Source organism: Phaenicophaeus curvirostris, unplaced genomic scaffold (assembly GCF_032191515.1).
Source record: "Phaenicophaeus curvirostris isolate KB17595 unplaced genomic scaffold, BPBGC_Pcur_1.0 scaffold_75, whole genome shotgun sequence".
Lineage (NCBI taxonomy): Eukaryota > Metazoa > Chordata > Aves > Cuculiformes > Cuculidae > Phaenicophaeus > Phaenicophaeus curvirostris.
Window position 1 is genome coordinate 710,967 of NW_027206697.1, and position 16,903 is coordinate 727,869.

General features: G+C 61.8%; 1 protein-coding gene across 1 annotated transcript; it reads left to right on the forward strand.

Moving 5' to 3' along the window:
- The first annotated feature begins 2,222 nt into the window (after window positions 1-2,222).
- Window positions 2,223-11,555, forward strand: EPPK1 (epiplakin 1). The gene has a single exon (XM_069882099.1). The coding sequence runs from the start codon at window positions 2,223-2,225 to the stop codon at window positions 11,475-11,477; it is 9,255 nt and encodes a 3,084-aa protein (XP_069738200.1). The 3' UTR covers window positions 11,478-11,555.
- Window positions 11,556-16,903: the final 5,348 nt, after the last annotated feature.

Sequence of the window (16,903 nt, forward strand, 5' to 3'; positions counted from 1 at the left end):
GGATGGGGCTTGGAGCCCCTGATCCAGCGGGAGGTGGAACTGGATGGGCTTGGAGGTCCCTCCCAACCCAACCCATCTCACGGTTCCATGATCCTAACTTGGTGTCAACCAGAACCCCCAGATCCCATCCCTGGAGATGTCCAAGCCCAGGCTGGATGGAGCTCGGAGCCCCTGATCCCGCGGGAGGTGCCCCTGCCCGTGGGAACCGGTTGGTCTTGGGGGTCCATCCCCACCACCCTTGTCCTCCACCACCGCTCCAGCCTCACCCCCCAGGTCCCCGCTGGGCTCTCCTCCTCCCGTCACCCAGCACCGTTCCTCTCCTGGCCCGGCCCCACCTCTTGGCCTCCAGGTGGAATCCAGAACCTGGTGAAAAAAAAAAAACACCAAACAAACAGCGTTGCCTGGGCAGATCCCAACCCTGCTCTGACATCACCACCAGCCTGGAACGAGGAGACCTTCCCCAGGAGAAGGTGCCGACCCAACCCCTGGGGCGTGGGACGAGCCGGAAGGGGCTCACGGGGATGGGGTGGCCGAGCTGAGTCCTCACGGAGAAGCCGGTGTCGCGGGGAGGAGGACGCGAGGCCGGCTCCGACGTGTTTGCTCAAGCAAAGCAGGAGAGGACACGGGTCAGCGAGCGCCAGGTAGGACCCACGCCCCGTGGCGACATCATCCATGGCTTCCAGGATGGAAAAGGAGCTCCAGGAAGGCTCTGGGCCAAGGAGGAGATGAGGGGGAAGGGGTTTGAGCTGCCAAAGAGGAGATGGAGATGAGATCTTAGGGAGAAATGGGGCACCAGGAGGGAGAGGGAAGAGATTCCGCCCCCCCTGCTCCACTCTGGGGGGACCCCCCTGGACCCCGTGTCCAGCTCTGGAGGCCTCGGCACAGGAGGACGTGGAGATGTTGAAATGGATCTAGAGGAGGCCAAGAGGATGATCCAAGGGCTGGAGAAGCTCCTGTAGGAGGACAGGCTGGGAGAACTGAGGTTCTTCAGCCTGGAGAAGAGACCTTAGAGCAGCTTCCAGTAGGGAAAGGGGCTCCGGGAAAGCTGGGGAGATGCTGTTCATCAAGGAGGACACAGAGAGGATGAGGAGAATGGTTTTGAGCTCCAAGAGGGGAGATTGAGATGAGATGTTGGGATGAAATGTTCTCCTGGGAGGGTGGGAGGCCCTGGAACAGGTTTCCCAGGGAAGCTGTGGCTGCCCCATCCCTGGAGGGGTTCCAGGCCAGGTTGGATGGGGCTTGGAGCCCCTGATCCAGTGGGAGGTGTCCCTGCCCAGGGCAGGAGGTGGGACTGGAGGATCTTTGAGGTCCCTTCCACCCCAAACCCTCCCATGCGGCTGCTCAGTGCGGTTGCTGCAGGAGGCTCAGCTGCGGCTCCTCCATTCCCTCCACCCCCCATGCAGCGTCGCATGCGGCAGCGTCGCATGGTGCCAGCTGGGTCCTTCCAGCCGGGGCTGGAGATGCCGGTGGCTTTGAGCTTGGTCTCACTGCTTCCAAAGCTTGATCCAGCCTTGGTCCACCCCACCTTGCACCATCCCAGAGGCCCTGGGGTTGGGGATGGGGCTCCTTGAAGGAGAAAGGAACCATCCCTCTTGCTCTGGCCTAGAAGAACAAGCCCCTTCTCTCCTCCAACCCGCTCCAGCCCCTCAGCCTCCTGCTGAAGGACCAGCTTCCAGTCCTTCCAAGGTTGAGGGCTTCCAGCCCAAGGTCAAGAGCTTCCATCTCTAGCCATGAGGGCTTCCCAGGCCAAGGTCGAGGGCTTCTTCTCCCCAGCCCCAGAGGTCGAGAGCTGCTTCTCCCCAGCCCCAGAGGTCGAGAGCTGCTTCTTCCCAGCCCCAGAGGTCGAGAGCTTCCAGCTCTGGCCACGAGGGCTTCTTCCCAGTCCCAAGGTTGAGGGCTTCCATCTCCTCTAGCCATGAGGGCTTCCCAGTTCCTGGTTGAGGGCTTCTTCTCAGCTCTGGCCACAAGGAATTCCCAGTCCCAAGGTTGAGGGCTTCCAGCTGTGGCCACGAAGACTTCCAGCTCCAGCCCTGAGGGCTTCTTCCCCAGCCCAAGGTTGAGGGCTTCTTCCTCGCCCCAGGGTTGAGGGCTTCCAGCCCTGGGCATTCCACAATTCCATGTATTTGGCAACCAAAGGCTGTGCCAGTTGAGTCCTCACCCAGCTCTCCCGTCCTCCCTTCTCTCCAGAGCCTTCCAGAGCCGTGAACGGCCCCAGTGTGAGGATGGAGAGGAAGCCAACGATGAACGGCCATGCCGGCCCCGTGTCCCACCAGGAGGACGCGCCAGGATCAGTCTCGTTCTCCCAGGACAAGCTGCCCGGCAAGGATGTGATGGTGCCGGGTGCTTCCACGAAGTCCTCGGAGGCCACGGGCACCATCGCCGGCGTGTTTGTGGAGCCTTCCAAGAAGATCATGAGCTTTTACGAGGCCACCAGAGAGCATCTCCTGAGCTTGGACTCGGCGCTTGGTCTTCTGGAGGCACAGGCGGCCACGGGCTCCATCGTCGACCCGGTGGCCGGGAGGAAGGTCTCCGTGGGCGAAGCCGTCCAGCTGGGGCTGGTGGGGCTGGAGCTGAAGGAGAAGCTGCTCTCGGCAGAGAGAGCGGCCACGGGCTTCGCGGACCCCTACTCGGAGGAGAAGATCTGCCTCTACCAGGCGATGCAGAAGGAGCTGGTCGGGTGGGAGCAGGGGCTGCGGCTGCTGGAGGCCCAGGTGGCAACCGGGGGCGTCATCGACCCGGCCACGGGCCGGCGGCTCCCGGCGGACGTCGCCTGCCGGAGGGGGTGTTTGGATGAAGAGGTGAGGGAGCTCCTCTCTGAGCCGGGCAGCGAGCTCGGCGAGAGGTTCCTCCACCCCGGGACGCTGGAGAAGGTCACGTACCAGGAGCTGAGGAGAAGGTGCGTGGTGGACCCGGGCTCGGGCCTCCTCCTGCTGCCCCTGCAGGTCACCTTCGCGGGGCTGGGAGGGAGGGTGAGCGGCCGGGACCTCCTGGACTGCGGCATCATCAGCCTCGACGTGTTCCGAGAGCTGGAGGAGGGACGGGTCTCAGCGCAGGAGGTGGCGGAGAACGACTCGGTGCAGCGGTTCCTGCGCGGGACGCAGAGCGTGGCGGGCGTCCTCCTGCCCTCTGGGGAGCGGAGGAGCCTCTACCAAGCGCTGAGGGAACATCTCCTGGTGCCGGGGGCCGCCCTGATGCTCCTGCAGGTCCAGGCTTCCACCGGCAGCTTGACGGACCCCGTCAAGAACAAAACCTACTCGGTGGACGAGGCCGTCAGCGTCGGGCTGGTGGGCCCCGAGCTCTACGAGAAACTGGCCTCGGCTGAGAAAACCTTCGCGGGGTACAAGGACCCCTGCTCCGGTGAAACCCTCTCGCTCTTCCAAGCCATCCGGAAGGGCTTCATCCCCAAGGACCACGGCATTTGCCTCCTGGAGGCGCAGCTGGCCACGGGGGGGATCATCGCTCCCGGCCGGCACCTCCGCGTCCCCTCGGAGAAGGCCTGCGAGTTGGGCTACCTGGACGAGGCCACCAGCCGGCTCCTCTCCAGCCCCACCGAGGACATGAAGAGGTTCTTCGCCCCCGGCTCCAAGGAGAAGCTGAGCTACGCCGAGCTGCTCCCACGCTGCGTCACCGACCCCACCACGGGGCTCCTGCTGCTGCCTCTCGCTGGAGACGGCGCCGAGACGTCCGAGGGGACCCAACTCTTCTTTGACCGCAAGACCCAAGCGGCTCTGGAGAACACGCGGGTGGCCGTGGCGCTGGGTAAATTCAAAGGGAAATCGGTGTCTCTCTGGAAGCTCCTTTTCTCGGAGCTCGTTCCCAGCGAGCGCAGAGCCGCCCTGGCCCAGCAGTACCTGGCGGGATCGCTCTCCGTCCAGGAGCTGGGCCAGGCGGTCAGTGCCACCATCCAGGAGGTGACCTCCACGGCCAACGCCACCTTCGAGGGGCTCCGGGAGCGGGTGACAGCCGACCAGCTCCTCAGCTCCGAAATCATCAACGAGGACTTGTTCCAGAAGCTGAAAGAAGGGGAAACGTCGGCTAAAGAAGTTGTGGGCATGGACACGGTCAAGAAATACCTGCGAGGGACGGGGAGCATCGGGGGCCTCCTCCTCCCCGACTCCCAGGAGAAGATCAGCATCTACCAAGCCAAGCGGAAGGGCCTCCTGAGGCCGGGGACCTCGCTGATCCTGCTGGAGGCGCAGGCGGCCACCGGCTTCGTCATCGACCCCGCGTCCAACCGCGGCTACTCCGTGGACGAGGCCTTGAGAGCCAACGTCATCGGCCCCGACGTCTACGACAAGCTGCTGGCGGCCGAGAAATCGGTCACCGGCTACACCGACCCCTCCACGGGCCAGAAGATCTCGCTCTTCCAGGCCATGCAGAAGGAGCTCATCGTCAAGGAGCACGCCGTCCGCCTCCTGGAGGCGCAGATCGCCACCGGCGGCATCATCGACCCCGTCCACAGCCACCGCATCCCCGTCGAGGTCGCCTACCGGCGCGGCTACTTCGACAAGACGATGAATTTGATCCTCTCGGACCCCAGCGACGACACCAAGGGCTTCTTCGACCCCAACACGGAGGAGAACCTCACCTACCTGCAGCTGAAGGAGAAGTGCGTCACCGAGCCCTCCACCGGGCTCTGCCTCCTCCCTCTCAACAGCAGGAAGCGCCGCTTCGTCGACGACGCCACCCGGCGGGTGTTCCAGAGCTCCTGGCTCCCCGTCCGCTTCGGGCGCCTCCGCGGGGAGAAGGTCTCGGTGTGGGACCTGCTGAACTCCGAGTACTTCAGCGAGGGGAGGCGCCGCGAGATCTTCAACCACTACCGGCTGAGGAAGCTCACGCTGGAGCAGATCCGCAGCCTCTTGGAGGAGGAGACGAAGAAATGGGCTCCCATCAAGTTCCCGGCCCTGAGAGGCAGCGTCAGCGCTTACCACCTGATGGAAACGGGCGTCATCGACAGGGTCCTCCTCGAGAAGGTCTTGGAGGGCTCCGTCACGCCGGAGGAGGTCCTGCGCATGGACTCGGTCAGGAGGTACCTCTACGGCTCTGGCAGCATCGGGGGGATCGTTCTCCAGCCGTCCAACCAGAGGATCAGCATCTACGAGGCCATGAAGAAGAACCTGATGATGCCGGGGGTGGCCCTCCCGCTGCTGGAGGCCCAGGCGGCCACCGGCTTCATCATCGACCCCGTCAACAACCAGAAGCTCCGCGTGGACGACGCCGTCAGGGAGGGCGTCGTCGGGCCGGAGGTCCACGAGAAGCTGCAGCGCGCGGAGGGGGCCGTGACGGGCTACAAGGACCCCTTCACGGGCAAGAAGATCCCCCTCTTCCAGGCCATGAAGAAGGGGCTGGTGGCCGACAAGCAGGCCCTGCAGCTGATGGAGGTCCAGATGGCCACGGGAGGCATCGTCGACCCGGCCTGCGGCCACCACGTCCCTGTGGAAGCAGCCCAGAGGCGAGGGTGCCTGGACGAGGAGACCAGCAAGGTCCTTCTGGAGCCTGGTGGCCACCACGGAGCCTTCTGCGACCCCGGCAGCAGAGAGACCCTCAGCTACGCCGAGCTGATCGAGCGCTGCCACAAGGACGAGGCCTCCGGCTTCCACCTGCTGCCTCTGCCCCAGGCGGCCGCTCCCGCCTACAGCGACGAGGAGATCCAGCGGATCTTCAAGGAGACGCCGGTGAAGGAGAAAGGCGTCTCCCTCTGGGAGCTCCTCCACGCCGGCTACTTCACCGAGGAGCAGAGGAGCGACCTGGTGGAGAGGTTCCGCTCGGAGAAGGCGTCGCTGGAGGAGCTGGTGGCCCTGGTGCTCGAGCTGGTGGGGGAGATGGAGATGAAATCCCGCACCCACCTCACCCTGGAGGGCCTGAGGGGCAGCGTCCCCGCCGTCTGGCTGGTGGACGCCGGCATCATCCCGGAGAAGACCTTTGAGGAGCTGGCGCGGGGCGTGAGGAGCCCCGAGGACGTGGCCGCGATGGAGAGCGTGAGGAGGTACCTGCAGGGCACGGGCAACATCGCCGGGGTGCTCCTAGAGGCGTCCAAAGAGAAGATGAGCTTCTACGAGGCCATGAAGAACAACCTCCTCCTGCCCGGGGTCGCCCTGAGGCTGCTGGAAGCCCAAGCGGCCACCGGCTACCTACCCGACGTGGCCTCGAACCGGAGACTCAGCGTGAGGGACGCGGTGAAAGCCGGAGTGGTGGGCGAGGAGCTCAGCGAGAAGCTCCTTCTGGCCGAGAGGGCGGTGACCGGCTACCCCGACCCCTACACGGGGAGTGCCATCTCGCTGGGCCAGGCCCTCAGGAAGGAGCTGGTGCCCCTGGGAGACGCCGTCCCCTTGCTGGAGGCCCAGTTGGCCACCGGAGGGGTCATCGATCCCGTCCATGGCCACCACCTCCCCCTCCAGGCAGCCTATCGGCTCGGCTTCTACGACGAGGACCTCAGCCGAGCCCTCTCCCAGCAGGACGACAGCACCAAAGTCTTCTTCGACCCAAACACCAAGGAGAACGTCACCTACCAGCAGCTGAAGGACAGATGCGTCCGCGAGGCCGAGTCGGGGCTCTGGCTCCTTCCCCTGTCGGAAAACGCCGCGTTCTGCGTGGACGAGCAGACCCTGGAGGCGCTGAAGTCGGTGACGGTTTGCGTCAACGTCGGGAGGTTCAAGGGGCAGACGGTGTCCGTGTGGGACCTTCTCAACTCCGAGTACCTCTCGGAGAGCAAGAGGAGGGAGCTGGTGCGGCGCTACAAGGAGGAGAACGCCGCCGCGCTGGAGGAGATCGTCACCATCGTCACCACCAGCATCCAGGAGACCGAGACCCAGGGCAAGAAATTCGCCTTCAAAGGGCTCAGGAAAAGAGTCTCGGCCAGCGACCTCTTCCAGTCCCAACTGATCGACAAGAAAACCCTCGATGAGCTCCACCAGGGCAAGAAAACGGTCAAGGAAGTCACGGAGATGGACTCGGTGCGCAGGTACTTGGAGGGCGGCAACTTCATAGCCGGGGTCCTCCTGCAGCCGAGCAACGAGAAGATGAGCATCTACCAGGCGATGCGGAAAGGGATCCTGAGGCCGGGGACGGCGCTGGTGCTGCTGGAGGCGCAGGCGGCCACCGGCTACATCATCGACCCCGAGAGAAACAACAAGTTCTCGGTGGAGGAGGCGCTGAGCGAGGGTCTGATCGGTGGGGAGGTCTTTGAGAAGCTCCTCTGTGCGGAAAGAGCCGTCACCGGCTACACCGACCCCTACACCAAAGCCCCCATGTCCCTCTTCGAAGCCATGAAGCAAGGGTTGATCGTCAAGAGCCACGGCGTCCGGCTCCTGGAGGCCCAAATCGCCACCGGCGGCATCATCGACCCCGTCCACAGCCACCGCATCCCCGTCCAGGTGGCCTACGAGCGCGGCTACTTCGACCAGGAGATGAACCGCATCCTCTCGGACCCCAGCGACGACACCAAGGGCTTCTTCGACCCCAACACCCACGAGAACCTCACCTACATGCAGCTGCTGGAGAGGTGCGTCCAGGATCCCCAGACGGGGCTGCACATGCTGCAGGTTGTCCAGGAGGGAGGAAAATACTTCTACATCGACGAGGCCACGAAACAGGTTCTGCGCTCCAAGCCGCTGGAAGTGAGAGTTGGGAAGTTCAAGGACCAGAGGGTTTCCATCTGGGACGTCCTCTGCTCCAGTTACGTCTCCGAGCAGAAGAAGAAGTCGCTGGTGATGCAGTTCAAGTCCAGAACCCTCACGCTGGAAGGTCTGGTTGCCCTCATCCTCCAAATTATCGAGGAGACGGAGCGAAGAGCGGAAGCCCTGAAGGTTCGAGGGCTCCGAGGGGACGTGTCCGTTGCCGAGCTCTTCCGCTCCGAGATCATCGACAAGAGGACTCTGGACCAGCTGCAGGACGGGAGCCTCACGCTGGGCGACCTCACCAGGAGGGACGACGTCCAGAGGTACTTGTGGGGCACCGGCTGCATCGCCGGGGTCCTGGTCCCATCAAGGAACGAGAAGATGAGCATCTACCAGGCCTTGAAGAAGGGTCTCCTCACCGAGCAGTGCGCGCTGGGGCTGCTGGAGGCCCAGGCGGCCACCGGCTTCCTCGTGGACCCGCTGGGCAACAAGAAACTCACCGTGGCCGAGGCCGTGGCCTCGGGGCTGGTGGGAGGCGACTTCCACGCGAAGCTCCTGTTGGCCGAGAAAGCCGCGACGGGATACGCGGATCCTGACGGAGGAGACACCATCTCCCTCTTCCAGGCCATGAAGCGGAAGGTGACCCTCAAGGAGGACGGTGTCCGCTTGCTGGAAGCCCAGCTGGCCACCGGCGGCATCGTCGACCCCGTCCACGGCCACCGCGTCCCCGTGGAGGTGGCCGCTCGGCGCGGCTGCTTGGACGAGGAGACGTTGCTCCTGCTTTCCGATCCAGAGCACGGCAGCAAAGGCTTCATCGACCCAAACACTCAGGAGAAGCTCAGCTACAGGCAGCTCCTGCAGAGGTGCTCCAAGGATGGAGACACCGGCTCCTACCTCCTGCAGGTGATGGAGAAGGAAGACGACTATTTCTACATCGACGAGCGCACGAAGAACGTCCTGTCGTGCACCAAGGTCCACGTGCCGGTTGGAAAATACAAAGGACTCACCTTGTCCCTGTGGGAACTGCTCTGCTCGGAGTACATCACGGAGGAGAAGAGGAAGGAGCTGGTGAAGAAGTATAAACACGAGTCCCACCACATTCTACAAGGAATCATCGATATCATCTTAAACATCATCAAAGAAAAAGAAAAGGCGAGAAGCGACGTCTGGTTCCAGGGTCTCCGGCAGCAGATCACGGCGTCGGAGCTGCTCAGCGCTCAGATCATCACCGAGGAAACGATGGAGAAGCTCCACGAAGGCAAAGAGTCGGCGCAAGCCGTGGCACAAATGGAGAGCGTCAGGAGGTACCTGGAGGGCACGGGCTGCATCGCCGGCGTGCTGGTGCCTTCCAAGGCCGACCCCGGCACGACGGAGAAGATGAGCATCTACCAGGCCATGTGGAAGGGCATCCTGAGGCCGGGGACGGCCCTGGTCCTCCTGGAGGCGCAGGCGGCCACCGGCTTCATCGTTGACCCCATCGCCAACCAGAAGCTGTCGGTGGACGAGGCCGTGGCCGCCGGGCTGGTGGGCAGCGAGCTCCAGAAGAAACTTCTGAGCGCGGAGAGGGCCGTGACGGGCTACACCCACCCCTGCTCGGGCCAGAAGATCTCGCTCTTCCAGGCCATGAAGAACGAGCTCATCGTCAGGGAGCACGGCGTCCGCCTCCTGGAGGCCCAGATCGCCACCGGCGGCATCATCGACCCCGTCCACAGCCACCGCATCCCCGTCCAGGTGGCCTACGAGCGCGGCTACCTGGACGAGGAGATGAGCCGGGTGCTCTCGGACCCCAGCGACGACACCAAGGGCTTCTTCGACCCCAACACCCACGAGAACCTCACCTACCTGCAGCTCCTGCGCCGCTGCGTCCCCGACCCCCAGACGGGGCTGCTGATGCTCCGGCTGATGGACAAGAGCTCCGCGCTCTTCCAGCTCAACGACGACGCCCAACAAGCCCTCCAAGCCGCCCGCGTCACCCTCGGCGCGGGGACCTTCCGGGGACAGAGCGTCTCCCTCTGGGAGCTCCTATTCTCCCGCTACGTCCCCGACCACCGGCGCCAGGACCTCCTGCGAAGGTACAAAACGGGGGCGATCACCATCCCCGAGGTCACCAACCTCCTCAAAGCCATCGTCACCGAGGCTGAGGGACACGGCGTGGTCCTCAAGCGTGAGGGGATGGAGAAGGTGGAGAAGACGATCCAACCAGCAGCCAAGAACGGAGAGGCTGGGCAATCCCAGAAGGACCTGGAGGTGGACCAGGAGCTGGAGGGGTTCCTCAAGTCCCACACCATGGAGGCCCCACCAGGCAGCGGCTTCCAGAGCACCGAGGTCTCCCTCTGGGAGGTCCTCTTCTCCCGCTACATCCCCAACCACTGGTGCCAGGACCTCCTGGACAGGTACAAGACGGGGACACTCACCATCTCCGAGATGATCAAAATCCTCACTCTCATCATCACTGAGGGGCTGGAGCTGGTCCTCAAGCATGAGAGGATGAAGACGGTCCAAGCACCAGCCAAGAATGGAGAGGCTGGACACTCCAAGAAGGACCTGGAGGTGGACCAGGAGGTGGACCAGGAGGTGGACCAGGAGGTGGAGGGCTTCCTCAAGTCCCACACCATGGAGGTCCCATCAGGCAGCGGCTTCCAGAGCACCAAGATCTCCCTCTGGGAGGTTCTCTCCTCCCGCTACGTCCCCCACCACTGGCGCCAGGACCTCCTGGACAGGTACAAGATGAGGACAATCACCATCTCCGAGATGATCAAAGTCCTCACTCTCATCATCACTGAGGGTCTGGAGCTGGTCCTCAGGTGTGAGAAGATGGAGAAGACGGTCCAACCATCAGCCAAGAATGGAGAGTTTGGACAATCCCAGAAGGACCAGGAGGTGGACCAGGAGCTGGAGAGGTTCCTCAAGTCCCACACCATGGAGGCCCCACCAGGCAGCGGCTTCCAGAGCACCGAGGTCTCCCTCTGGGAGGTCCTCTTCTCCCACCACGTCCCCCAGGCCAAGAGGCAGGAGCTCCTGGGCGATCTCCACGCTGGCAACCTGGCACGATCCGAGCTGGCCGGCCTCCTGGAGGCCCTCGTGGCGCAGTCTCTGGAGCGCAGCCACCAGGTGAAGTTCTCGGGGCTGCGGCGGCAGGTGAGCGCCCACGACCTTCTCGCCTCGGGGATCCTGGACCAGGAGACGCTGGCCCAGCTGGTGCAGGGCTCCCAGACGGTGCAGGAGGTGACGCGCAGGGACGGCGTCAGGAGGTACCTGGAGGGCACGGGCTGCATCGCCGGCGTGCTGGTGGCCTCCAAGGCCGACCCCGGCAAGACGGAGAAGATGAGCATCTACCAGGCCATGTGGAAGGGCCTCCTGAGGCAGGGAACCGCCCTGGTCCTCCTGGAGGCGCAGGCGGCCACCGGCTTCATCGTTGACCCCATCGCCAACCAGAAGCTGTCGGTGGACGAGGCCGTGGCCGCCGGGCTGGTGGGGCCCGAGCTGCAGGAGAAGCTGCTGTCAGCCGAGCGCGCCGTCACCGGCTACCAGGACCCCTACACGGGCCACCAGATCTCGCTCTTCCAGGCCATGCAGAAGGAGCTCATCGTCAGGGAGCACGGCGTCCGCCTCCTGGAGGCGCAGATCGCCACCGGCGGCATCATCGACCCCGTCCACAGCCACCGTCTCCCCGTGGAAGCCGCCTACCGGCGCGGCTACCTGGACGAGGAGATGAGCCGGGTGCTCTCGGACCCCAGCGACGACACCAAGGGCTTCTTCGACCCCAACACCCACGAGAACCTCACCTACCTGCAGCTCCTGCGCCGCTGCGTCCCCGACCCAGACACCGGCCTTTATTTCCTTAACGTGCTTAGGAATTAATTACGAATCCTGCTGCCTCGTCCTCCTTGACCTCACCCCGGTGGAGATCTCAGCTGGGCTCCACGGTTCTTCTGGTGCTGGTGGCTTTGGTTTTGTATTAAAACCCATTTTTTAAGATCCTAAACGTGCCCTGAGGTTTTTCTTTTCTGTTCTCGTTTCATGCAATCGTGGAAGGGTTTGGGAAGGAACCTCAAAGCCCATCCAGTCCCACCCCCTTTCACGGGCAGGGACACCTCCCACTGGATCAGGGGCTCCAAGCTCCATCCAACCTGGCCTTGAACCCCTCCAGGGATGGGATCTGGGGGTTCTGCTTGATGGTAAGTGAGAATTATGGAACCATGAGATGGTTTGGGTGGGAAGAGACCTTGAAGCCCACCCAGTTCCACCTCTTTCCATGGGCAGGGACACCTCCCACTGGATCAGGGGCTCCAAGCCCCATCCAACCTGGCCTTGAACCCCTCCAGGGATGGGGCAGCCACAGCTTCCCTGGGCAACCTGTTCCAGGGTCTCTCCACCCTCATCATGAAGAAATCCCTCCTCATGTCCAGTCTAACTCTGCCCCTCTCCAGTTTATCCCTGTTCCTCCTCATCCCATCACCACAAGCCTTTGTAGAAAGTCCCTCCCCAGCTTTCCTGGAGCCCCTTTCCATCCTGGAAGCTGCTCCAAGGTCTCCTCAGAGCCTTCTCTTCTCCAGGATGGACAACAACAACTCCCAGCCTCTCCTCGGATGGGAGGAGCTCCAGCCCTCACATCACCTGAGACCCTTAAGGTTCCATCTCCATCAGCTGTGAAGCCTTAAGTTTCTCGATGCCCATCAATTAGTGACACTGATTGGGTTTCTTCCCAATGATTGGCTTCATTAGCTCTAATTAGTCGGGGTTTATGTCTCCGGCTTTGTCACCAAGGAATGGGAGATGCCACCAGGGGCTGTGGGAGATGTTTGCTGCAGGACTAGAGATACACCCACAGGTGAGACCATTCTCACCAGGTGAGCCCATTCTCACTTGGGGTCAACCAGAACCCCCAGATCCCATCCCTGGAGATGTTCAAGACCAGGTTGGATGAGGCTTGGAGCCCCTGGTCCCGTGGGAGGTGTCCCTGCTCATGGATCTGGATGGGCTTGGAGGTCCCTTCAACCCAATCCATCCATGGTTCCACGGTTTCTCTCCCATCTGGGGCCCATGGAAGCGGGTTGTGGTGAGGAGCTCCCCAGCTGATCTCCGCTCATTTCCATCTCGCTGCGGTTCAAGGTCCATTTCCCAGGACATTTACGGCTAATTAGGGCAAACAGCCCGAGGTCCTGCAATTAAGGAGACCACGTTGCCTTCTATTAAACCGCAGTAGAACTGGTCAACCCAGTCTTCTACAGCTGAGTGGCTCTGGCTCCTCCCCCGGAGCCTGGACGTGGTGAGGACGTGGGATGGGGAAAGGAGGTGAGGAACGTGCCGAGGCCCCAGCTGGAGGGACCAGGAGCTGTGCTGAGGGCTCCCTGGACCCCGGTTGGATGGATTAAGACCGCGGCACCGGCTCTTGGGTGGATGTCGTAGATCTCATGAGATCTGGAGAGTGATGGGACGAGAGGAGGTGGCCTCAAGTTGCACCAGGTGACGTTTAGATGGGATGGTGGAGAAGATTCCTTCAGGGAAAGAGGGATGAAGCCCTGGGAGATGCTGCACAGGGCAGTCCCCGTCCCTGGAGGAGCTAAAAACCTGTGTAGATGTGACCCTTCCAGATAGGGCTGGTGGGTTTGTGTTGATGGCTGGACTGGATGAGCTTGGAGGTCTTTTCCAACCTTAATGATTCCACAATTCTATGAAAACACGGCCTGTGACTGAACGGAGGGCACCTACCAGCCAGGGACCAGCAGCTCCTCGTGTGGCTTTTCCTGTAAGCCCTTCACCAACTCCGTGTCCTCCTCTGGATGTTCTCCAGCGGCTTCTCCAGCGGCTTCTTTCTCCTTCTCCAGCAGCTTTAGATCCTGTGGTGCCCAGACCTGCAGCCAGTGCCCAAGGTGGAGCAGAGGAGGACAACCTTCCCTTGACCAGGTGGCCACGATGACCCCAGGACACCCCACCAGCACCTCGCAAAGCTGCTAAGAGGTTCTTGATGAGTAAGAAACCAGACCAGGAGAATAAAAACACCCTTCTCGTTGCACCTCCTACACCACAAGCTTCCATTTGGACCTGGATGAGGAGGTTGAGGAGAATGTGGTTCACCACAGTGACCTCGGGTGATCCAGGTGATTCCTGGGTTCCTGAGAGACCGCAGAAGACAAGGGCTTCCTAGGCTGCACCACAATCCTCGTGGGAGTCAGGGAACGGTTTGGGTTGGAAGGAAGGGATCTCAAAGATCATCTAGATCCATGGGCAGGGGCACCTCCCGCTGGATCAGGGGCTCCAAGCCCCATCCAACCTGGCCTTGAACCCCTCCAGGGAAGGGTCTTCTCTGGACAGCCTGTTCCAGTTGGGGTTGTTCAGCCTGGAGAAGAGAAGGCTCCGAGGAGACCTTAGAGAGACCTTCCAGCACCTGAAGGGGCTCCAGGGAAGCTGGAGAGGGACTGTTCACAGGGGTTTGGGGTGATGGGATGAGGAGGAACGGGGATAAACTGGAGAGAGGCAGAGTTAGACTGGACAGGAGGAGGAATTTCTTCATGATGAGGGTGGGGAGACCCTGGAACAGGTTGTCCAGGGAGGTTGTAGCTGTCCCATCCCTGGAGGGGTTCAAGGCCAGGTTGGATGGGGCTTGGAGCCCCTGATCCAGTGGGAGGTGTCCCTGCCCGTGGGAGGAGGTGGAACTGGATGGGCTTTGAGGTCCCTTCCAACCCAAACCATCTCACGGTTCCATGATTCTCACTTGGGGTCAACTAGAACCCACAGATCCCATCCCTGGTGTTCAAGGGCAGGTTGGATGGAGCTTTGAGCACCTTGACCCAGTGGGAGGTGTCCCTGCCCATGGAAGGAGGTGGAGCTGGATGATCTTTGAGGTCCCTTCCAACTCAAACTGTTCTCCGCATCTCTGATGGGTTTAGCCTCCTCACCAGGAGCTGCGGGGGAGGAAACTTCTGGCTGGGAATCCAGGTGCTACATGGGTTCCATGGAAAAGGGTGGGAGGAAGGAGTTGGTGCCGTGTCCACCAGCCTGGATGATCCCTTTTTCCCAGGAACCACGTAGAAAATACCCACGAGCTTCTCTGCTGCTGAGCTCAGAGTTGGGCAACCACCTCTCTCCGAGCTGGAATCAAAAGGAGTTTTGTCTCTCCTTCTTCTCCACCCTGGCCCATCCCTTGGGTGCTGGGCTTGGTTGCTCCTCCGTGGGCTTGGAAAGAGGATGTTGATGTTATTCTTTCCTCTCAAAACACGTTGCGAGAGCAGGCGTGGTGGGGTGAGGGACCTGCTGGTGAGAAGAAGCCTCTCCTCAGGTCCAAGAGGCTCCACGCAGCATGAGCTCCACATCGTGGAATGTGGCAGGTGGAGGGACAACTGGATCTTCCAAGGAACAGGTGGTGGAGGAGATGGAAGGGCCTCCAGTGGGGCCAGGAGAGGGTTAGACTGGAGACTGGGACCAGAAGGACCTGGAGGTGTTGGTTGACACCTGATGAACGTGAGCCAGCAGTGACCCAGGTGGTCAATGGCACAGAATCGTGGTTTGGGTTGGAAGGGACCTTAAAGATCATCCAGTTCCGCCTCCTGCCATGAGCAGGGACACCTCCCACGGGATCAGGAGCTCCAAGCCCCATCCAACCTGGCCTTGAACCCCTCCAGGGATGGGATCTGGGGGTTCTGGTTGACCCCAAGTGAGAATCATGGAACCGTGAGATGGTTTGGGTTGGAGGTGACATCAAAACCCATTCAGCTCCACCTCCTGCCATGGGCAGGACACCTCATCCTACCACCCCAAGTCTTTGTGTCCAGCTCTGGAGTCCTCAGCTCAGGGAGGAGATGGAGCTGTTGGAGCGAGGACAGAGGAGGCCACGGAGATGATCCAAGGGCTGGAGAACCTCCTGTAGGAGGACAGGCTGAGAGAGTTGGGGCTGTCCAGCTTGGAGAAGAGACCTTAGAGCAGCTTCCAGTAGGGAAAGGGGCTCCAGGAAAGCTGGGGAGATGCTCTTCATCAAGGAGGGCAGGGAGAGGGTGAGGAGAACGGTTTTGAGCTGGAAGAGGGGAGATTGGGATGAGATCTTGTGGAGAAATGTTCTCCTGGGAGGGTGGGGAGGCCCTGGACAAGGTTGCCCAGAGAAGCTGTGGCTGCCCCATCCCTGGAGGGGTTCAAGGCCAGGTTGGATGGGGCTTGGAGCCCCTGATCCAGTGGGAGGTGTCTTGGATGGAACTGGATGATCTTTGAGGTCCCCTCCAACCCAAATCATCTCGTGATTCCATGATTCTCACTTGGGGTCAACCAGACCCCCCAGGTCCATCCCTGGAGGGGTTGAAGACCACCCTGTCCAGCTGCAGCTCTGCCTGTGAGCGTGTGAGGACACGCGTGACCCGCGGCCCCCGCGAGGAGGCGGCGCTGCCGGGCGCATTCCTGGCTGTGTGGGCGCTCGCCCAACTGGAAGAGCTGCTCACGGAATCGTTTCCCTTCTGAGTCACCCGTTTGGCTCCAGGGACACAACCAAGTAGGAGGAGCCACTGCTCTCGGGGTGAGGGTGGACGCAGAGCCCGCTTAGAATTGTGGGTTGGGTGGGAAGGGAGCTTCAAGCCCATCCAGGACACCTCCCACTGGATCTGGGGCTCCAAGCCCCATCCAACCTGGCCTTGAACCCCTCCAGGGATGGGATCTGGGGGCTCTGGTTGACCCCAAGTGAGAATCACGGAACCATGAGATGGTTTGGGTTGGAAGCGACGTCAAAGCCCACCCAGTTCACCCCAGGGACACCTCCCACTGGATCTGGGGCTCCAAGGTCCATCCAACCTGGCCTTGAACCCCTCCAGGGATGGGGCAGCCACAGCTTCCCTGGGAAACCTTTCCAGGGCCTCTCCACCCTCATCATGAAGAAATTCCTTCTCCTGTCCAGTCTAACCCTGCCCCTCTCCAGTTTATCCCCGTTCCCCCTCATCCCATCACTCCACGACCTTGGAAAAAGTCCCTCCCCAGCTTTCCTGGAGCCCCTTCAGGTGCTGGAAGGTCTCTCCAAGGTCTTCTCGGAGCCTTCTCTTCTCCTGAACAAGCCCAACTCTCTCAGCCTGTCCTGGGACGGGAGGTTCTCCAGCCCTCGCATCATCCTTGGAGCCTCCTCTGGCCCCGTCCCAACAGCTCCATCTCCTTCTCCTGCTGAGGATTCCAGAGCTGAACCCAACCCTCCAGCTGAGGTCTCACAGAGAGGAGCAGAGGACGTTCCAGAAGAGAGTGGAGGGATTCCATTTGATGGGAATGGTTGGACTCGATGACCCGATGGGTCTTTTCCAACCTGGTGATTCTACGATTCT